The sequence below is a fragment of the Sorex araneus genome, chromosome 5 (genome assembly GCF_027595985.1).
Source record: "Sorex araneus isolate mSorAra2 chromosome 5, mSorAra2.pri, whole genome shotgun sequence".
Taxonomy (NCBI): Eukaryota; Metazoa; Chordata; class Mammalia; order Eulipotyphla; family Soricidae; genus Sorex; species Sorex araneus.
The window spans coordinates 132,859,833-132,882,923 of record NC_073306.1 but is presented as its reverse complement, the minus strand read 5'-3'; the positions used below and the strand labels follow the sequence as shown (position 1 = coordinate 132,882,923).

At 56.2% G+C, this 23,091-nt stretch overlaps 1 protein-coding gene across 1 annotated transcript; it reads right to left on the bottom strand.

Annotated features, from left to right (window-relative positions):
• Positions 1-988: 988 nt before the first annotated feature.
• Positions 989-22,735, bottom strand: PARD6B (par-6 family cell polarity regulator beta). Its single transcript, XM_055139059.1, has 3 exons — positions 22,382-22,735; positions 16,938-17,160; positions 989-4,116 (listed from the first exon to the last, which is right to left on the bottom strand). Exons 1-3 carry the CDS (start codon positions 22,445-22,447, stop codon positions 3,281-3,283), a joined length of 1,125 nt encoding a protein of 374 aa, XP_054995034.1. The 5' UTR covers positions 22,448-22,735; the 3' UTR covers positions 989-3,280.
• Between the last annotated feature and the right edge of the window lie 356 nt (positions 22,736-23,091).

The window sequence follows — 23,091 nt, the reverse complement described above, 5'->3', positions numbered from 1 at the left end:
AGAACCCTCGACGCGTACGTGTTTTTAATTTTTTTTTTTTTTTGCTTTTTTGGGTCACACCCGGTGATGCACAGGGGTTACTCCTGGCTCTGCACTCAGGAATTACTCCTGGCGGTGCTCAGGGGACCCTATGGGATGCTGGGAATCGAACCTGGGTCGGCCGAGTGCAAGGCAAACGCCCTTCCCGCTGTGCTATCGCTCCAGCCCCCAACGCGTATGTGTTTTTAAACAGAGGGAAGGCTTTACCCTCTATGTGGCAGGAGGACTCGAGCAGAGAAGACTAAGCCGATGAGAGGACAGAGACGTCTCCTCGAGAGGGTCTGTTTGACCTCAATGGTCATATACACCCAGTCGGTCCATAGAGGCCAGACTACAAACAAAACGCCCAACCAAGTGAATCTGAACTTCAGAAGATAAAATCGTTACAAACATTACAAACAACTGTTGTCTCATTGCAAGTAATCTGAACAACGTAACTGGCTGGAGAGCAGGCATCAGCATCCCTTGCTGCCGGAACGCTTTCAGTGGTGGCGCCCCATCCGAGACACCCACCGACGTGGGTGCTGTAAATGCACATATTTCGGGGCAGTCCTTTAAAAGTGAGAAGCTGAGGGGCTGGAGCGACAGCACAGAGGGGAGGGCGTTTGCCTTGCACATGGCTGACCCAGCTTCGATTCCCAGCATCCCATAGGGTCCCCCCAAGCACTGCCAGGAGTAATTCCTGAGTGCAGAGCCAGGAGTAAGCCCTGAGCATCGCTGGGTGTGACCCAAAAAGCAAAATGTAGCACACCTGAAGCGTAGAGCCAGGAGTAAGCCCTTAGCACTGCAGTGTTCTGCCAAACAATACCCCAAAAACTATCATTCCAATATCCACAAAAAGCTGAGCCCTGAACCCTGAGGCCTGGGCCAACTCTCCTCCATCTGCTTCTAACAGGTGCCTGGGAAACATTTCGCTGGGCGACTTTTCATCCATTTGCAAACAAGAAAGTAGCCTTTATACAAGTCTATCTTTATTTGTAAAAAATAATATACAACTAAAGCTAATTTGATTTTAAAAATCAAAGTTCATTTTGTGAGAATGTACATTCTATAATAAAATTGTATTAAAATACTGACATTTGATAGTTTAAACAAAGTTTCATTCATGTAAAAATCATATTGTTGCATGTAAAATTTAATTAGAAAATTCATAGTTCACAAAAGTACGTATTTTGTTGATAGCTCATGAGAACATTATCATAAATTTACTTAAAATACAGAACAAAATTCACAGTCGGCTTGACATTTAGTACTGCAAAATTTTAGGCTGAATCCGTTATCTTTGCTAACAGGTTCACTGGAAATAACTGATAATTTTACATCTAATAAATTGTTTTACCAAATAATTTAAATGAGATCTAATTGAAAACACCATTGGTTATATAGACCCTCAGGATAAATAAAAAGCACTAGCAACTTTGATTTCCGTTTTCATGAATATACACAAGAAAAATCTGTATTTTTACAGTTAAAACTTGTACAAAAAGTCAAGCCCTGAAGTATTTTCACCCCAAAGTTCTGATGTTAAAACTTTGTTTAAAAAGAGAGAGAGCGAGAAAAGAGGTAGTGTGTGAAAGTATTTTTACTTAACATGTTGAACCCCTGCACCACCTATAAATAAAATTTCATTTTCCACCCAGTAACGTTATTTTTTGTCATTCAAGAGTCCAATTCCTATCACTCACAGAATGTAAAGCTGGAATGCCATTGGGAAAAAAAGTGGTCTATAAATAAAGAACGTCAGTGAATTGAACAAAAAGTACATAATGTCGTGCAGTTAATTGTTTAGTGGTTGGTCATGTCTAGTGGTAATAGGAGCAAAATACATCGAAGTATTTTGAGCCGAGTGAGCGTCACTGAATCGAGACTTTACTTTTTCACAGAGTTCCGGCACACAGAGCAAATATCCTTCAAAACGGAGTCATTGGATTCTTCATGGTTTCAACGGTGCCCACGCTAGCCCTGCCATGAGGTCAATAAATAACTGAGCGATGCCCACGGGGACCCACAGCCTCACACGTGTCCCCAGGGCCAGCACGCGCCAGCCCCCGGCCCCTGGAGCCGGCAAGGGAGGGGCCAAGCGAGGGGCTCTGCTCGGTGTAAGCGGATGCCCCAGGAGAGAAATCGACAGCCCCGGAAAAGAGCAGAGACACAGTCTACCCGGGGAGGGCGCAGAGGATGGAGTCTCTCGTACAGGGCAGGCGATTTCCCAGAAATCCCATCAAGGAAAGCCCCATTTTTTAATTAAATATATAAAAAGTGCACTAGTTTATCCTGTGTGTAAAAAAAGGAAAAAAAAAAAACAACCCAAGACCTTTGTGATTTGGGGGCATCTTTTACCCAAGAAAGGATTCACATGAACGACTCAAACACATTAAACGTATAAAGCGCGCACACACACACACACACACACACACACACACACACACACACACACACACACACACAGTGTCTGTCTGTCTCTCTCACATTCTCCAAAAGGAATGATGTCTGATGCCCGCAGAGCCTGGGAAATGAGGACACAGAGAGGGGAAGGACAACCTCGCCACGGTTCTGAGCTAGAACGGAAGTTCTTTGCACACGGAATGAGCCCGTAAAACCGACGGCGCGCACACAGACGGGAACTGGGCCCGCTACACGGTCATCCCTCAAAAACACGGCTGCGAGGCTCAGCAGCCAGGAAACAACTCTTAAAAGCAAGACAATCAAAGGGCTTAATTTCTTAGAAATTAGCAGAAAAAGGTGTTTTTTTTAAAAAAAAAGGAAAAGAAAAAAAAGCATTAGAAAAAAAATTATGGTTACAAGTAGTAACAGAACAACAATGGAAAGTGGGAAATTAAGATGCTGAGAAATAAAAAAGATGCAGTTCTCCAGGTACCGACAGAAAATGAGGCTTTTTTCCGTGCTGGAATCTTAGACAGGGTCAAAGGGCTCCGCCCAGCGGGGGTGGAGTGGGCAGACCCCCCCCTTGCCAAACAGCCCCCGAGGGCCGCGCGGGCTCTGAGCATGTGCCAGCAAGGCCAGTTCCAAACCCCCCAAACAGCGTCTCGCCAGCCGAGATCTCTCAGCTTCGGACTCGGGTGCACCTCGGACCCCCCGAGGCTCCCGATTCCCGAAGTCCCCTGCGTGCCCCGGCGGGGGGAGGGGCCGAGTCCAGCGCGCTGCCCCTCCTCGCGGCCGTGCGGAGGTACCTGCGTGCCCGCGGCGTGTGCAGTGAGCCCGGCCCCCGCGGGCGGCCGCCTCAGAGCGTGATGATGGTGCCGTCCTCCTCCAGCAGTTTCGGACCCGGGCCGTGCGTCTCGAACTCGGGGCTCGGGCCGCTCGCCGCGGGCGCCAGGCTCACCTCGCTGCCGGGGAGAAAACCGTTCTGCCCGGACGCGAAGCTGAGCTCGATCTGTGTCAATGACTCCAGGCTCTCGGCGGCGGCGGGCACGGCCTTGGGGATCTGCTGGGGCAGCCCGTTGTCCTCGATGACGATGTCCTCGTCCTCGCTGTCCTCGTCCTCCTCCGGCCCGAAGCTCGGCTCCGGCAGCTGCGGGAGGCTCGGGAGGCTGTTGTCGGTGGACTGGCCCCAGCTGCCCGAAGTCCGGCTGTGGCGCACCACGTTGTTCCTCTGGTTGGCCGGCCGGACGGTGATGATGAGGTTGCGGCTGTTGGCGATCATCATGTCCGTCACCTGGTCCAGGCTCTTGCCCGAGACCTCGATGCCGTTGACCTCCAAGACCTCGTCGTTGACGGCCAGCAGCCCCGTGCTCTGGGCCAGCCCCCCCGGCACCAGCCGGGAGATGAAGATGCCGGGGACCTTCTCCAGGCCGTGCGGCGTCACCCGCACGCTGGAGCCGTCGCGGATGTAGAAGCCCAGCGGCTTCTCCGTGCCGTACTTGTAGAGCCGGACCCTGCGGTGCGTCTCTGGGAGGATGTCCACGTCGATGATGGACGACACGGGCCGGAAGTCCTGGGGCATGCTGATGACGATGTGCGGCTTCTTCCTGTGGTTGTCGGGCCGCAGCACGTTGGTGAGGACGTTCTTCTTCTTGGTCAGCGTGTCCGTCCCGAAGGCACTGTAGTCGGCTTCCTCTGCGGGGGAGGGAAGCGAGGCACCGTGAAAACAAAACAAAAACCACCCGCGCAACGCCCCGCGGTGGACTCTGTGCGGGGACACTAACGGAAACACAGCGAGTCCCGTCACTTGCGCTCGGCATCAGCGGATTCTGACCCCGGCGTGGGACACCGCCGCTGGCTGGGTGCACTGCACACCAGTCACTGCATCTCCAAGTGAGGGGGCGGTGTGTGTGTGCCTGGAGCAGCAGGAAGATGCATTACCCAGAGACAGACACTAGGGGGCCCTCTCAGGGGCACGTGGGCTAGTAACAGGCTGAATTCACAGGGTGAAAGCTGGATCCAACATGGGTGGTGGAGAATGTACTGGTCGGGGGATGGGTGATCATGGTATGACTGAAATGCAAATATGCAAGTTCTGTGACTAACTCAGGGTGGTTCACTTCAAACAAACAAACAAACAAACAACAAAACCAAAACCTTGATCCTATCAAACAGGACCAAGGAAGTGCCTGGAAGCCACACACCAGTCTCGGCCTTCCCAGGTTATGTAGAATGCGTGCCTCTGGGGCTTGGGGCGGGACAGGGCCTAGGGCACTCCTGTTCCATGCCTGGCGCCGAGTGTGGTCCAGCCCCCCCTCCACGCCCTCATCTGTCTCAGGAATCTCCTGCTCTCTGTATAATCACACTGCCTTTGTATTATTTTGCTGTTTTGGGGGACTGGAGCACAGCACAGCGGGTAGGGCATTTGCCTTGCACATGGTTGACCCGGGTTCGATTCTCCTTCTCGGAGAGCCCAGCAAGCTCCCCGTGGCGTATTCGATATGCCAAACACAGTCACAGCAAGTCTCACGATGGAGACGTTACTGATGCTCGCTTAAGCAAATCGAACAACGGGATGACAGTGCTACAGTGCAGTGTTGTTTTGGGGGCCACGCTTGGTGGTGCTTGGGAGCTACTCCTGGCTGGGTGCTCAGTGACAGGAGCAGAGGGCAGCGGCCGCCAAGGTGCAGGGAGAGCGGCCCAGACACTGGCACAGAGGGGGCAGATAATACAGTTAAACAGGGCGGGTAACGCACATGGACGGCAAACACAAATGAATGCGAGAGAGCGACTCTCAGGAATTCAGACTCCTGCACAAGAACTCTCCTTCCATTTTTTTCAGCAGGCAGGGGCAGGGGTGTGGTGACTAGGTTCTGGTCACTGTCCCTTTGAAGAGGGGGGGACAGGCCCTGGAGGTATACTCTGGGTTAAGGAGGTCAACAGGCGCCCCTCTCTCCGGGCACCTTCCCCGCACACACTGGAGGAAAATTCCTGTGGCCAAATCCAAGCTGCCGGGTTTGTGTTTGGGCCGCGCCAGGCGGTGCCGGGGATGCTCGGGCTGGGGTGGGACGTGGTGCTGGGATGGCCGCGGGGCCCAGGGTGCAAAGCTCGGCTCCAGCCCTGAGCTACAGATCCACGACCCAGAGTTTGTGTTTTAGTAAAAAAAAAAAAAAAAAATCTCCTTTTAAAGTGCTGGCACCTCATTAAGTTTTGAAATAACAGCAGACCCCTTGACGGCGCTGAAGACATCCTCCCAGCGGGGAAGGGCAGGCTCTGATGCCAACCGACGCAGCGAAGGTGGAGCACCTGAGCCAGAGGCTCCCAGACGCCCTTTGGCCACCAGACCTGACTTCCGCTCACGGGAGGAGTGGACGGGACAGGAAACAGGCTCAGTGGCAGGGACACAAGTTGAAACCATGTTTCAAAAATAACTGGAACTGGGGCCGGAGCGATAGCACAGCGGGTAGGGCGTTTGCCTTGCACGCGGCCGACCCAGGTTCGATCCCCGGCATCCCATATGGTCCCCCAAGCACTGCCAGGAGTAACCCCTGAGCATCGCTGAGTGTGACCCAAAAAGCAAAAAAAACAAAACAAAACAAAACAAAACAAAAAACTGGAACTGGGATAAACAAAAAAGCCAGAACTTTGCAGGATTGGGGGGAAAAAAACCCCAGAAAACTTAGAGAGTCAGGGTTATAGCTCGAAGGGCTGGACCACATGCTCTGCACGCAGGCAGTCCAGGTTGGAGCCCTTGGCCCCCCAGCATCACTGAGCACCCAGCCAGGAGTAGCTCCCAAGCACCGTCAAGCGTGGCCCCCAAAACAACACTGCACTGCACTGTCGTCCCGTTGTTCAATTTGCCCGAGCGGGCACCAGTAACGTCTCCATGGTGAGACTTGCTGTGACTGTGTTTGGCATATCGAATACGCCACAGGGAGCTTGCCAGGCCCTGCCGTGCGGGCGGGATACTCTCAGTAGCTTGCCGGGCTCTCCGAGAGGGAGGAATCGAACCCGGGGCAACCGTGTAAAAGGCAAACACCCTACCCGCTGTGCTGTCGCTCCAGTCCCCCAAAACAGCAAAATAATATAAAGGCTGTTGGGAAGCCGGCTCAAAGGGCTTGAGCCGAAGGACTGGCACCCCCAGTGCCCTCGGGATACTGCTAGAAGGGCCCCCCGGCGCTGAGGTCAGAGCAGCCCTGAGCGCCTTTATGTGTGGGTCAAAAGCAAAATAGTTAGAAAGTATAAAAGAGGTAAAAGGTAAAATATCCTGGGGCTGGAGCAATAGCACAGCGGGGAGGGGGTTTGCCTTGCATGCAGCCGACCTGGGTTCGATTCCCAGCATCCCATATGGTCCCCTGAGCACCGCTAGGGATGATTCCTAAGTGCAGAGCCAGGAGTAACCCCTGTGCATTGCCGGGTGTGACCCAGAAAGGAAAAAAAAAAAAGAGGTAAAATATCCCCCGCCCCCCCTTCAAGCAGGTGATCCAGCCACTGGGGCTGCACCGGGCACTGCGTTTTTGGTTGTTGTTGTTGTTGTTGTTGTTGCTGGACCCCCAGCCAGGGCCTACCCCCCAGGGGTTCTGCCACCTCTATGGCCGGGCAGGCCTATCGGGCAGGAGCCCAGCACCAGCGGGGCTGGCCCCCCTCAAGATAAAACAAATTAATTAAAAAGTGTCCTTGGGGCTGGAGAGATAGCACAGCGGGTAGGGCGTTTGCCTTGCACGCGGCCGACCCGGGTTCAAATCCCAGCATCCCATATGGTCCCCTGAGCACCGCCAGGGGTAATTCCTGAGTGCAGAGCCAGGAGTAACCCCTGTGCATCGCCAGGTGTGACCCAAAAAGAAAAAAAAAAAAAAGTGTCCTCTATGCAGCAGCTCGAAAGGATCTCCACGTCCGTCCAGCGCCCTCCACAAAGGGCGTCCCCGAGAGCAGCGAGGCCGCGCACAGGCCCCGCTCACGGAGACCCGAAAGGAAAACCCCAGATCTGCATAATTTGGCATCGCATCCAGACGGTTTGAATGCTCGCTGCCCGGCTCTCAGAAGCAACGCGGCCCGGGACAAAGGCACCTTTGTTGGTCCATCGAGCTAATCAGTTTCCAGCCACTGGGAAGAGAAATATGTTGGCCCGGCGCCAGCACGCAGGGGTTGGAGTGCAGAGGGGAAGGTCGGCGGGAGGAGCTGCTGGCCACCTGCGCGGGCGGGACGGACGCAGCACCTGAAGCAAGAGCCCTGTCCCTCCGCGGACAACCAGCTGACCGCGGGCTTCGGGGCCCACCCTGCCACATGTCCAGACACACACACACACACACACACACACACACACACACACACACACACACACACAGAGCCCCGGGCCTCTGGCTCCTCCTCTGCAGGGGCACCATAGGAGGGGCCCAGGGCCACTCCCTGTGATGCTATGCCCAGTGGTGGCTCGCAGTCCAGTGCTTGCCCAGTGGCACAGTGTTTGGCGGCCAGAGCTTGGGGGCCTGCCAGCGGGGCCTCACACAAGGCCGGGGCTGCAGCGCAGCGGGGGGTTTCCAGGCCGCCACCGTGACAACAGTGACCAAACCGCCAAACCCAGAGTGGGAGGAAAGGAGGCGGGAGGGCCTGCGGCGAGAGCGGGCGCGGACCCGGCAGCCCAGAGTGGACGGATGGGAGCAAAGGGGGCGGGGCGGGAGGAATCTGTGACCTCAGGCAGGACCCCCGGACTCCCCCGGACAGCCACGTCGGGAGTGCAGGGCCAGGCGCCCGCTCACTAGCCTGGCAGGAGGCCCGCGAGGACGAAACCCTTTTCCAGACCGTTCTCAGGGTGCGGCCTGCTCTGGAGTTTGTGTCCCGGCCCTGCGTCTACACATGAAGCCTGGCCGGGCGCTGTCCCCGGCGGCTGTCGATGAAGTCCCACCCAGGCCGAGGTCCCTGGAGGGGAGGAACAGCCCGCGCGCCTCCTCTTGCCCTAATCCAAAATGGTTCCGTGAAACACAACTGGCAGCGCCGACAGGATTAACCCTCGCTGTGCCCGATGGGTGGACGGGTGGCACATGCTCCCTCAGCCCTGCAGCCAGACGCGCAGGGGGCAACACCGGGGCGGTAAGGGAGAAGGGGTCCCGGCACGCCTTGAGGGGTGCTTCTGGGCCGAAAGAGCGGGGAGCGGCCAACCCATAACTGTAATCCCAAAGGGGCCCTTGGAGCTGTGAGGGTCCATGGGAGTCGGCACGTGGGAACCGGTGTGGGGGTGCAGGGAGCCCCCCGGGGAGACGCCAGCGGCAGAGATGCGGCAGCCCAGCACCTCGGCTGAGGGACAGGGAGAGAGCAGCGTGGGCAGATGCAGAGCCTGGGAAGTATGGGGGGTGGGGGGGCGGGGTTCAGGCTGAGGGAGGGAGGAGGAAGGCCAGCATCAGTCACCGTGGCTGGTGGTCAGGGCCTGTGCGGCCGCCCCTGGACCTGGAGGCCTCTGCAGGGGTCTGGGACAGCAGCTGGCCCAGAGGGAGGACTGTGGCCACGGCAAGGGGCTTGTGACGGGAAAGCAGGCCAAGTAAGTTCTGTCCTGAGCACCTAGGGCCAAACGAGCTCACCTGTGACTCCCTCACCCGGCCATGCCTTTGTTAACTGGTTTTCACAACTATTAAAATAAAAACCCTGGGGCTGGAGCCATAGCACAGCAGGGAGGGCGTGTGCCTTGCACGCGGCCAACCCAGGTTCGAGTGCCAGCATCCCATAGGGTCCCCTGAGCACCGGCAGGAGTGATTCCTGAGTGCATGAGCCAGGAGTAACCCCTGAGCATCCCCGGGTGTGACCCAAAAGGCTAAAAAAAACACACACAAAAAAACCAATCCCCTAAGTTCCTCCCCTGTTTTACTTTCCAATAACCCTTTCCACTAAAGGGAGGGGGCAGAGAGGCGGAGGGGGAGGGGGGCTGGGGCCGCAGCCAGTGGGACGGACGTGTCTGCCTTGCACTGGCTGACCAAGCTTTGATCCCCGGGGCCTGTATGGTCCCTGGAGCCTTGCCAGGAATCACTCCCGAGGGCAGGGCCAGGAGTGATGCCTGAGCACCGCTGGGTGTGACCCAAAAACCAAAACCAAAACCAAACGGAAAATATACACCGTGAGCCAGAGAGCGAGGCTGGGGCTGGGCGGCTCAGTAATCCCTGAGGACTGCCGGGTTCGAGCCAGGCAGCACAGGGCTGGGCGGCCCCCACCGGGTCTGACCCTCCAGGAGCGCGCCCCCCCCCCCCTCAGCACAGGGCCTGAAGTCGCCCCAGTGGTGAGCCCACCCCTCCCCTGCCAAGGGAACAAATCAAACAAACGTGCACTGCCTGAGGCACTGCCTGAGGCAAGGGGGCGCAGGAGGCTGAGGGGCTGCACCCACACACCTGCAGGGGGCTGGCCATTGTTTAAAGAACAATTCAGGGGCTGGAGGGATAGCACAGCAGGGAGGGCGTTTGCCTTGCACGAGCCCGACCTGGGTTCAATTCCCAGCATCCCACAGGGTCCCCTGAGCACTGCCAGGAGTAATTCCTGAGTGCAGGGCCAGGAGTAACCCCTGAGCATCACCAGGTGTGACCCCCCCCCAAAAAAAAGAACAATTCTGGGGCTGGAGTGATAGCATAGCAGGTAGGGCGTTTGCCTTGCATGCGGCCAACCCGGGTTCAAATCCCAGCATCCCATATGGTCCCCTGAGCACCGCCAGGAGTAATTCCTGAGTGCAGAGCCAGGAGTAACCCCTGTGCATCGCCAGGTGTGACCCAAAAACCAAAAAAAAAAAAAAAAAAAAAAAAAAGAACAATTCAGCCGGTCCAAGCGCTGAAGCTGCGGGGAGGGCGCCAGCCTTGCGTCAGGCTGACCCGGGTCTGATCGCAGCATCCCAGAGTTCTCAGAGCACTGCCAAGAGGGATCCCTGGGCGGAGAGCCAAGGACTAAGTCCTCAGCACTGCCAGGTGTGGCCCCAAAACAATAACAGAAATTGTTGTGCTGTCAGCACAGGGCGGGTCGCTCCTTCGCGATAAGGCTGCACACGAGGCAGTAAAAGCGCAGCTCCACGCGGCAGAAACCCGACCTCCTGTTCCTATGGTGATTGAGTTTTGTCTGAGATCACCCAGGCCCACAGAGGGTGAGCTGCTGTAACAGGGTGGGGCCCAAGGAGACCCTCGGAGGAAGGTATCAGAGCTCCAGCCAACGGGAAGCAGGCGGCAACCCCACCAGCCGGAAGGACAGCGATCAGGACAGGAGGAAAGGCCGGAGCCACAGGACAGCGGGAGGGAGCCTGCCTTGCACGTGGCTGACTGGGTTGATCTCCGGCACCCCACAGGGTCCCCTGCGTCCCGCCAGGGGGATCCCTGCGTCCCGCCAGGTATGACTTCCAAATTTTTTTTTTTTAAAGAAGAAACTGTGGGGGCTGGAGCGATAGCACAGCAGGGAGGGTGTTTGCCTTGCACTCGGCCAACCCAGGTTCGATTCCCAGCATCCCATATGGTCCCCCGAACACCGCCAGGGGTAATTCCTGAGTGCAGAGCCAGGAGTGACTCCTGTGCATCACCGGGTGTGACCCAAAAACCAAAAAAAAAAAAAAAAAAAAAAAGAAGAAACTGCAAGTGCAGGACAGAGACCACCAGGCCTTAGGAGGTGAGTCCAGGCTGAGAGGCCACTGGCCGGCTTAACTGAGGAGGTAAAGTCCTGTACAAAGAAAACTACAAAATGTTACTTCAGGAACTAAAAAAAGGACACGGGGAAATGGAAAGATATCCCCTGCTCATGGATTGGGAGAATTAACATGGTCAAAATGGCAATACCCCACGCGCATATGCTGCCTGAGCCCATGTGCTGCTTGTGCCATGTGGCCGAGCACATGTGTCGCCCACATCTCCCCCCTTGAGATGTGTACTTTCATGCTTTCGTGTCCAGTGCTAGGATGTGTGTAGAGCTCTCTCCACCCTTGGAGAAGCCCGAGTTCTCTCTTGAGCGCGTTATTCTTACTATTCTCTCTCCCACTTATCCTTCCTCCTTCCCTCAGAAACCTCTGAATAAAATCTGTTACTTCACACACACACACACAAAAAAAAATGGCAATACCCCCAAAGCATTGTACACATGCAATGCGATCCCCGTAAGGATACCCGTGACACTTCAAAGAAATGGAGCAAACACTCCTGCAATTCATATGGAACAATAATCCCCCACGAATAGCTAAAGCAATTCTTGGGAAAAAGAAGATGGGATGCATCACCCTCCCCAAGCAAAATCTCTACTACAAAGCAGTAATAATTAAAACAGCATGGTACTGGAACAAAGGCAGAGCCGCAGACCAATGGAACAGGGTTGAATATCCTGACACACACCCTCAAATATATGATTATCTAATCTTTGATACGGGAGCAAGAAATATGAAGTGGAGCAAGGAAAGCCTCTTTAACAAATGGTGCTGGCAAAACTGGACGGCTACATGCAAAAAAATGGGTTCAGATCTCTACCTAATACCATGTACAAAAGTCAGGTCAAAGTGGATTCAAGATCTCAACATCAGACCAGAATCTATAAGGTAAAGGGAAGACAAGGTTGGCAAAACTCTCCACCACTGAAGCTAAAGGTATCTTCAAAGATGACACGCCACTGGCCAAGCAAGTGAAAACAGAGATAAACAAACGGGACTGTCTTAAACTAAGAAGCTCCTACACCTCAAAAGAAACAGTGACCAAAATACAAAGACAGTCTACAGAAGGGAAAGGATATTCACCCAATACCCATCCGATAAGGAGTTGATATCAAGGATATACAAGGCACTGGTTGACCTCTACAAGAAGAAGACATCCAACCCCATCAGAAAATGGGGTGTGGAAATAAACAGAAATTTTCTCAAAGAAGAAATCCGAATGGTTAAAAGACACATGAGAAAATGTGCTACATCACTAATCATCAGGGAGATGCAGATTAAAACATCAATGAGATATCATTTCACACCACAGAGACTGGCCCATATCCAAAAGAACAAAAGCAACCAGTGTTGGGCGGGTGTGGGGAAAAAGGGACTCTCCTTCACTGCTGATGGGAATGCCAACTGGTTCAGCCCTTTTGGAAAACAATACGGACGATTCTCAAAAAATTAGAAATTGAGCTCCCATTTGACCCAGAAATGCCACTCCTGGGAATATATCCCAGAGAGGCAAAAAGGTATAGTAGAAAGTTTGTACGTTCATTGCAGCACTGTTTACAATAGCCAAAATCTGGAAAAAAACTGGAGTGCCCAAAACCAGATGACAGGTTAGAGAAACTTTGGTACATCTATACAATGGAATACTATGCAGCTGTTAGAAAAGATGAAGTCATAAAATTCGCATATAAGTGGATCAACATGGAAAGTATCCTGTTAAGTGAAATGAGTCAGAAAGAGAGAGACAGACATAGAAAGATTGCACTCATCTATGGAATACAAAGTAACAGAGTGGGAGACCAACACCCAAGAGTAGTTGAGATAAGGACCAGGTGGTCTGCCCCACAGCTTGGAAACTGGCCTCACATGCTGGGGGAAAAGGCAGCTCAGATAGAGAAGGGAACACCAAGTAGAGGATGTTGGGAGGACACATTCGGGTTGGAAGATGCGAGCTGAAAGTAGACTATAGACCGAACATGAAGGCCTCTCAATGCCTCGATTGCAAACTACAACACCCAAAAGGAGAGAGAACAAAGGGGAATGCCCTGTCGCAGAGGTAGGGTGGGGTGGTGGGGGATGGGGTGGGGGTGGTGGGAGGGATACTGGAATCATTGGTGGAGGAGAATGGGCACTGGTGGAGGGATGGGTAAACAATCACTGTATGAGTGAAATGCAAACACAAAAGTTCGTAAGTTTGTAACTGCACATCACAGTGATTCTCTAATAAAAAATTTACAAAAAAAGAAAGCACAGCGGGTAGGGCGTTTGCCTTGCACGCGGCCGACCCGGGTTCGATTCCCAGCATCCCATATGGTCTCCTGAGCACCGCCAAGGGTGATTCCTGAGTGTAAAGCCAGGAGTAACCCCTGTGCATCGCCGGGTGTGACCCAAAAAGCAAAAAAAAAAAAAAAAAGAAAGAAAGCGCAAGTGCAGGACGGAGACAGAGGGCCTTAGGCGGTGAGTCCAGGCTGAAGAGGCCCCTGGCCAGCGGCCTCCACGGAGGCTTCACATGGTGACTGAGGAGGCGCCTTCACTCCCCGTGTCCGTGTTGACCAACAGGGCGAATGCACGCACAGATATACCGATATCTCCGCGGGGCCGCCTGGAGTCGCTCAGGTTGGCAGTGCTGGGGGTACCACACGCGGGGAGAGGGGGTGCAGGCTAGGGGGTTTCAGTGCGCCTGTGTGTGGGGGGAGGGGGGGGTGGAACCCAGGCCCCTGATCACGTAAGGCAAGTGACCGACCACTTGTGGTGCATCACGGACCCCCCAGTTTACAGTCCTGTCACTTCCTTCACTGTCCTGTGCTCACACCCGGTGGCGCTCAGGGGCTCCTTCTGGTGGTGCTGGGTGGGGGTGGGGGCCGAGGGCCCAGTCCAGCCGGGGGGAATCAGACGACTTGCTGGGGGTCACACCGGGCCATGGCATGCCAGCCAAGTCCCTGCATCTCCAGACCGTCTCTCCCGCCCTCAATTTTAAAACCAAATACGTGGGCCTGGCTCTCCCCACCCGAGTCACAGGGAAACTGACTGCACCGGGTGCGGCCACATCTGAGGGGCTGGGGAGGAGCCCAAGCGGTCGGCTGGGGCGGGAGCGGGAGCGGGTTCAGGCTTTGCGAGGAGCCATCAGAGATTCCCACCCAGGTCCTGCCTGCGACGTCTGGCCCCCAGGGCGGCCCCGGGCTCACTCCTGGGCAGGGGCCTGCTGTGCTGTGACAAGTTCCTGCTCGGAACTGTCCCTCTCTCTCCCGCTGCTGCTAGCCCTTCCCCTGCGTGACGCTTCCCCCACGACCCCTCCACAGAGCACACTCCTGCAGGCCAGAGCCCGCCGACCCCCGCGCGCGCACACACACACACACACACACACACTCTCTCTCTCTCTCACTCTCTCTCTCTCACACACACACACTCTCTCTCTCTCTCTCACTCTCTCTCTCACACACACACTCTCTCTCACAACATACACTCTCTCTCTCACACTCTCTCTCTCACACACACACTCACACTCTCTCTCTCACACACACACACACACACTCTCTTTCTCTCTCTCTCACACACACACACACTCTCTCTCTCTCTCACACACACACTCTCTCTCTCTCTCTCTCTCACACACACACACACACTCTCTCTCACACACACACACACACACACTCTCTCTCTCTCACACACACAATCTCTCTCTCTCTCTCTCTCTCTCTTTGGGTCACACCCGGTGATACACAGGGGTTACTCCTGGCTCTGCACTCAGGAATTACTCCTGGCAGTGCTCGGGGGACCCTATGGGATGCTGGGAATCGAACCCGGGTCAGCTGCATGCAAGGCAAACACCCTACTCGCTGTGCTATCACTCCAGCCCCTCCCCCCCACCTCCGCCACGGCTCATGCCCTGCTCTGGGGTTCGGGGTCAAACCCACCCACTCCTTTCTGCTGGATCTCAACTTGCAGCTTCAAATCTCTCCACACCCAAGGGGGGGGGTATGCACGCAGAGGAGCAGCTACACCCCCTTTATCTCCATCTACTTCTTTCCTGACCTCTGACCTCCTGGCACCACCCCCAGCTCTGCGCTTTGTTCTCACCGGCACAGGCTCCCCCAAACCACCCAATGGCTCTACCTCTAGCATCTGTCCCCCTACCCTGCCAACAGCGCCTCGAGATGTCGCATGAGCCAGGGGAGGGCGAGGAGGAAGCGCCTGTAAACAGTCCTGGGCACCGGCCGGTGGCCTGCAGCCCTGGAGGGTCACTAGGTGGACTTTCCTCCAAACCCAGAGAGCAGAGACAGACAATCTTTGGAATTTCAAAGGGCTGGGAGTGGTCTGGGGCTTATCAAGTCTTGAAGTTTGCCTTTCAGGAGTGCTGGGGGCCTCCCAGCAGATTACAAACACAGTTAAGGCTCTAAGTGACCCCAGGACAATGGGCTCTGATCGGGAAGGTTTTTCCCAAACCAAAGACAAAGGGGCGCGCGCTGGCCTTGTCACACACACAGAGGAGAGAGCACAGGGGCCAGAGGGGGCGGCCCCTGTGCTCCCCAACACTGCAGGACCCGGGGGCCGGAGTGGAGTTGGGGTATCCCGGGGAGTGCCCCCCCACCCCATCAGGACTCAGAATAGGAAAGAAATGCTTCGCTAGAATCAAGACTAAAACCCCTGTTTACATTCCTCCCGAGCAACGGCTCACTGCCTTCATTTTCCAGATAATTAACTATTTCTGTGGCGACTACCCTCAAAGAGAAGGGGGAGTCCCCTGGGGCCAGGCCTGACACCTGCCAGGCCCGGCGGGGCTGGGTTGAGCATGGAGCATGGCTCTGCAAAGCCAGAGAGAGCAGGAAGAGGGCGGGGAGAGCCCGGCCGGGCAGGACACCAGGACACAGGACGCACAGAGGCTGCTCCTCCTGGCAGCTACGGCCCGCAACACTGCCGAGAAAGCTGGTCACCACAAGCCCGGTGTGTCCCCGTCTCCTGAGCCCCGCGTGTCCTATGAGCCTTCCTGGGCGGGTGAAATGCAATGGAGCGAAGATCCGATCAACTCACAATTTCTATTTAAGTGATCTAAGAGTGAGGGCCGAGGAGATAGTGCAGCGGGTAGGGCCTTTGCTTTGCATGTGGCTGACCCAGGTTCAATCCCCGGCATCCCCTGTGGTCCCCTGAGCCCATCAGGAGGGAAACCTTTAGAGAGCCAGGGGTCAGCCCCGAGCACCACCAAGTATCAGCCCCCAACCAACCAGCCAACCAACCAACCAACCAACCAGCCAACCAACCAACCAACCAACCAGCCAACCAACCAACCAACCAGCCAACCAGCCAACCAACCAACCAACCAACCAACCAACCAACCAGCCAACCAACCAACCAGCCAACCAACCAGACAATCAATCAACCAGCCAACCAACCAACCAGCCAGCCAACCAACCAGCCAACCAGCCAACCAACCAGCCAGCCAACCAGCCAACCAACCAGCCAGCCAATCAACCAGCCAACCAACCAACCAACCAGCCAACCAGCCAACCAACCAGCCAGCCAACCAACCAACCAGCCAACCAACCAGCCAGCCAACCAACCAACCAGCCAACCAGCCAGCCAGCCAACCAGCCAGCCAGCCAACCAGCCAACCAACCAACCAACCAACCAAGCGCTGGAGCGAGTACTGAGGGGCCTGTCTTGCACACGGCCGGCCCTGGCTGGTCTCTGGCGCTGAGTAGGGGGCTCTGAGCACCGCCAGGACTGAACCCTGAGCACAGAACAAGCAGTAAGCCCTGAGCACTGTTGGGTGTGGCCTAAACACCCCCCACCCCCACACACTGATATTTTGTTCATGAAGCTCATGGCTGTGTGTGTGTGTGTGTGTGTGTGTTTCCCGCGGCCGTGGCCGAGTACTCACCCTTTTTCTGAATGAAGATCCGCAGCAGCGGGTTGGCCGTGGACACGGCCTTGTGGTAGTTGTCGTCATTGTTGATGGGCAGCAGGTCCCCGTGGACATCGGCGTAGCCCACCAGCACGTCCACGTTGGGGATCTTGTGCACATGCTGCAGCAGCCCGTAGAACTCCTCGAACCTGCCGGGCTTGGACCGCTCCAGCGAGAACCGGCGGAACTCGGCGCCGAACTAGACACAGAACACGGACGGTCAGCCCGCGGCCCGCTTAGCTCCCGGCCAGCGAGCCTCCCGGGCGCGTCACAGGAGGACAGATGAACAGGCCGGACACCAGCTGTCCCCAGTACCTGCCGCCCCCGCGCTGGGGACCATGGCACGATGACTCAGCTCAGATTCCCCGGGAGCCCGGACCCTCCCTTCCTGCAGAAAGCTTCAACTCCCCCCACCACGATGGGTCTGGGCCGTCGGGGCCCGGGGGAGACTGAGGCCCGAGGTTCAATCCCAGGCACCAAATACCAGATGCCCAGAAGCCGACGCAGGGCCCGAGTTTTCTGGCACTGAGGCCCGTACAAGGGGAGGTGTGTTTGCCAAGAAACGGGCTTGGCGAGAGCAGCAGCATCTTCACCGCGATACTCAGGGAAAAAAAAAAACAACCCAACAGCCCAGCTGTCTCTGAGCATGTCCAATTAACGCACAGGTGTTTGCACAGTGGCACAGGGACGGGCCCCGGGGACCCACAGCCCAGCCTGCCACCAACTCCTTGTGGGGCCGAGAACCACTGACCAAAGAGGTGGCAGCGCCCGGTCCCGCCCCCTCTACTCCCCTCCCCCAGGGCCAGGCCTCCCCCAGAGTCACTCCCGGGCCATGAGGAACTGGCTTCATCTGACCCGGGAGAAATGAGAGCTCCAACTTGCCCAGGGCACCGCCTGGCACTGCCTTCGGTGTGGAAACGTGAGTCCGGCTTCCCCCAGCGGCCCCCGCCCGAGGCACTGGCGGATCTGCTGGGCCCTAGGGCAGGGCCCCTCGGCCTCCACTGATTTCAGCCACTTGATTTTTCTGTTTGTTTTTGGACCACAACTGACAATGCTCAGGGCTCGCTCCCCGATCTGAGCTTAGGAATCACTCCTGGTGGTGCTCAGGGAACCAAGCGGGATGCCGGGAATCGAACCCGGGTCGGCCAAGTGCAAGGCCACCTCCCTCCCCACTGTACCACCACTCCAGTCCCCATCTTTCTTTTCCTGTGTCTGCGGTGCTGCAAGGCCAACACTTTCTTACAGAACCTCATTTACGTTCTCCCGCCACCCAGTTGCTTTCAAAATTAAGTACTTTAGAGAGCCGAGGAGGTGAAACGGGTGGGGCACGCACCCCACGTGGGCAAGACCCTGAGCTTGGCCCTGGGCAGCCCCTCCGTTGGGAGTCGCCCTGGAGCCCGGGCACGGCCGGTGGTCGGGGTCAAGTTCTGCTGGGAGAAACCCCCACGACTGCCACCGCCGTGGGCTGTGGGTCCTATAACGTAAAACTATTCACCATTCTAGGGCCGGAGAGTGCTTGCCTTGCATGCAGCTGACCCGGGTTTTCTCTCCAGCACCGCACCTGCCTCCCTGAGCCCAACCAGGAGTAAGGTCTGAGCACAGAGTCCGGAGTAAGCCCTGAGCACCGCTGGGAGTGGCCCTAAAGCCAAATTCAAAAAAAAAGAGAAGAAAAATGTGTTTTTAAGCAAATGTGCTAGACCACTAAGCTACCCTTCCCTCTGGACGGCTATTATGGATAAAAAGATTAACTATGAGGGCCTGTGGCGGAGAGCCACAGCATTTGCCTGGCAGGTGTGACGCCCAGGTTCGACTCCAACACCACAAAATGGAAAAGAAACAAGAACTACAGGAGCCGCAGACGGCCTCAGCGTGGCCCTCGAAGTCCCTGTCAGAGGAAGCCCGTGGCAAGGACCCGCAACCGTGCACACTCACAGCGGCTACAGCTTGAAGACTCAGGACTCAACACTACTTATTTATGGTTTGGGGACCACACAACTCCCGGTTTACTCCTGGCTCTGTGCTCGGGGGGACGGCACGGGGTACCGGGGTCCAACCCGGGTCGGCCGCGTGAAAGCCAAGTGCACGACCTGCTGTGCTATCGCTCCGGCCCCAGGACTCAATGCTTTTAAGTGAAACTACAATGCGCTAAAACCACCTACAAGAGCGCTAAAATGCACTAAAGTGCACCCAAAGCGGGGCCGATAAATCAAGTCAAACACATTCCTGCAGCATAAACACCAACAGGGGAGAAGGTGACTCATACCTAAGGCGCTCCAAGGCCCAGTCACACCTTCATGTTTCAAAGTAAATAAAAACTGGGTGCCGCCCTTCATATCAGGGAGCAGATGATGTTATCAAAAGTCATGGTTTCTCCTCAGTTTCTTGATTCTGGGTCGCAACTAAGCTCCCAGCGCTGCTCACTCAGTCCTGGTCTTTCCCGTCCGTCCGGGAGTCACTGGCTTCTAACAGCCGAGCCAAAGGCAGAGAGAGGGTTTCTGGGCTTTCACGGAGGCCTCTGCATGAAAATTCCACCATTATTTTTCCTCCTGCCTTAAGTGCTCTGATCAAAACAATGGGAACTTGTATGGTTTCACAGACTTGCCCTTTGCAAATGTTAGCAGAGAAAAAGAGAAATTGTTATGCTTTTTGCAGCTAAACAATAGGATTAAGAGAACTTTTTGCTACATGAAGATGGAGAAAACTCAGACCCAACCAACAGCTCCCCTTGCTGTGGACTCTGATGACCTTTTCAGCCTGGTCTGGTACAAGTGGGCGTCCAAAAAGTTTCAGACCCCTCGCTTCGCCTGGTCCCCACTGGTTCATTCAGCAAATGCAAACTCCTTTTAACAGTCTGTTTGCTTATGAAAAATAATTAGGAAATGTACAGCGGTGCCAAGGTTAAGGGACACCACCTAGATTATTGATTAAGAACTTTCCCCGCTGGAGAGACCAAAAGATAAATCAGTTACCAAGGAAAAGTCACGTGGCAAACTGGTATCACAATTGGAACTAGTTCCATTTGCATTACCCAGTATTCTGATTAGCTGCCACCATTTTTCCCCTTTCTGGAGCAAAGATAATCAAGTCCACGGGGTGGTTCTGGAGCTAGAAGTCTGGAAGCATCTTGTTGTGGTTACGCTTAGAGATCAGCTGGGTGAAAAACAAAACCAAAGGAAACCTGCTGGGCTGCGGCAGATAACATGTAGCAGGGCAAAGAAACACTGTTGCCAAATTACTCTCACTTCTTTTATAAATGGTTAAAATGACAAGTGTTGGGGGGGGGGCAGAGTGATAGTACAGTAAGTAGGGAGTTGCCTTCCAGGCAGGCCCACGGGGGTTCCAGTCCCAGCATCCCATATGGTTCCCTGAGCACCGCCAGGAGAGGAGAGAAAAAAAAAAAGATGCCAAGTGTTTAATTTAATCCCTTAAAGGTGAACGTATCCATAAAAATCCTTTTTTTTTTTTTCTTTTTTGGGTCACACCCAGCGATGCACAGGGCTTACTCCTGGCTTTGCACTCGGGAATTACTCCTGGCAGTGCTCGGGGGACCCTATGGGATGCTGGGAATCGAATCCGGGTTGGCCGTGTGCAAGGCAAACGCCCTCCCCACTGTGCTATCACTCCAGCCCCCATAAAATCCATTTCAACAGTTTACTGTACCGACTGCCTCCCCATTCCCGAAGGGACTCAGAGCTCCGGGACCCCACAGCAAGGGATGGACAGGTACATATATAAGCTACACCCCAGGCCTGAGCCCGGGACAGATCGCAGATCAGTTGACAGGAGGGTAGGACAGGCAGAGAGCCTGAAATTCCAGTCCCCGAGTGCTGGAGGCTCGCGAGTCCCAGAAACCACTAGAAGCTCCTGTATTTACCCACGCGCTCATCCCTTGCTTTTTCCTATGATAAAACATTAAAGAACTGCTCCGAAGATTAGGACCACAAATTGAACTTTCGAGATTACGTAACATCCCAAGTGCTTTGCTTTCTCTAACCTCAACTCCCACAAAACCCAACTAGATTTAGAACAGAAAAGGCTGCGAGAAGGTTCAGGGGCTGGGCACGGAGCGCCGGCTGCCAGCAGCATCTTCCACCCATCAGGACAGTTCAAACAGGCCACTTCAATCAGCCAGGGAGGTCTGGGGGAGGACGGGGGAAGAGCCTTTTCCTTAAACTGCTACAATTACCTTTGTAATCTTCCAAAACAGGTTTCTGATTGCCGTTCACAATAGGAACCCGGCAGCAAGCTAACATTTTCAAGGGATGTTTAAAATGAACGTATGGACATACTCTAGCTATGATCTCACGGCTGCTCACAGAACTTTGCTTATCAACTTCAGATAATAAAAACCATTCTACCCATGACTCAGAGCTCTCGGACTCTCCTGAACTCCAAATCCCTCCTGGCCTGGCCACTCTCCCACCGGCTGGCTCTTCCATTCAATGGTCATTATTATCTGTTGACATCGCTCCTCCTGTGTGTTTTCATCTTCCCAAGCTTATTTTAAATGTTCTTCGGGTCGAGCCTTTTGTATTCCAGAAAGCCTCGAGATTATTGTATAAGAAAGGGCTCAAGGGTTTGCTGCAGAAGCAGAGCTTTGGCAAAGTTAGGACCCTTTTTGAGCTTGGTCTTGGAGAAGCGGAGATTAGCTGAGCGCCTGTTGGCTTTTCGGTTTACGGAACGTTTGCTGCAAATACTCTCCTCACTGCCGATCTCCCTCCAATTCCGCCTCAAAGCTCTCTGGGGAAGGCGTTCCCGGACTCGCCCGACAGTCCCCTGGCTCCGGGGCCGGCGGCTGCCTCACCATGCCAGGCGGACCCCCCCACCCCCCACCCAAGGCCCGTAATCACCAGCAGCCTGGCGTGCCATGGGTCAAGAGTGGAAAAACCACTTGATGTGGAAAGGGTATCGTGATGGAATGAGAAGAGCGGCAGCCAGACGCAAACCTGTCGAGTGCCCCTCGAAGGTAAGGCGATCCTGCTCATTTCATAGATTAAATGCATACCAGGGCGGGCGCTGGAAAAATCCCGAGCAGGAAGCACAGCGAACTTGCAACCGCGCCGGAGTTCCCCGGGCTCCGTCCTTCACCCAAGGCACCCGGGGGCCGCGGATTATACGGTGACAACGGGTGCCCAGACCCTTTGGACCCAGCGGCCGGGAGGCAGAGCTCCCCCCCAACCCCCCGACCTTCCGTGCCCCGCTGCGCCCCCCGCGCCTCCCGCCCTCGGGGAAACCGTAGCCCTCCCTCCCACTCCTGCAGAGGAATGAGATCCGAGCGAGGAGATGAAGTGCTCCCCGGGGCCCGGGGCAGACGCGGGGCCCGGCCCCGGTCACCTCCCGCGTCCTGCCCGCGCCTCCCGCGCCCCGGAGCCCGGGGCTGCAGCCCCCCGACCCCCCGCCCGGCCCGCGCCCGCGCGCACCTTGCTCTTCACCTCCATGGTGCCCAGGCAGCCGCTGCCCGGCCCGTGCCGGTGGCTGCGGTTCATGCTGCGGCCGGGCCCGCGGCGGCCTCCTCGGCCCGGGCCGCCCTGGGGGAGCGCGGGGAGCGGGCGCGCGCGGCGGGCGCGGCGCCTCCTCCAGGCACCTGCGCGGCGGCTGCTCGCGCGGCGGGGCCCGCGGTCCGACTGCGGCGGCCTCGCTCCCTCCCTCCCTCCGGGTCTCGGCGGGGGCCGCGGCGGAGGCGGAGGAGGGGGCGGAGCAGCGGGGACGGGCTCTCCGGCAGGGGCCGACCGCCTCCCCCGCGAGCCCGCGCGCGCGTGCACCGGGGCGGCGCGTGCGCGCGCTCACCTGCAGCCCGGGCGGCCGGCGCGGAGGCTCACGCTCCGCCCACACCCAATCGGAAGCGCGCACCTGCGCTCGCCGTGCCAACCAATGGGCGCGCGAGTCGCGCGGCGCGGAGGCGGGCCCTCTGAGCCACGACCCCGCCCACCGACGCGCGATTGGCCAGGCTCTGGGAGGGAGGGGCGGGATCACCTGCAGCCCAGGGCGCCTCTCTGGACCCCGCCGGAGCGCTGAAGCGCGCATGCGCGCGCGCCGGAGTTTCCGCCCGCGCCGGCCGGCCGGAAGCGCGAGCGCACCTGGAGGACAGCGGGCACGGGCCTCCGCCTGCGCACGCGCGGGCAGGGGTGCG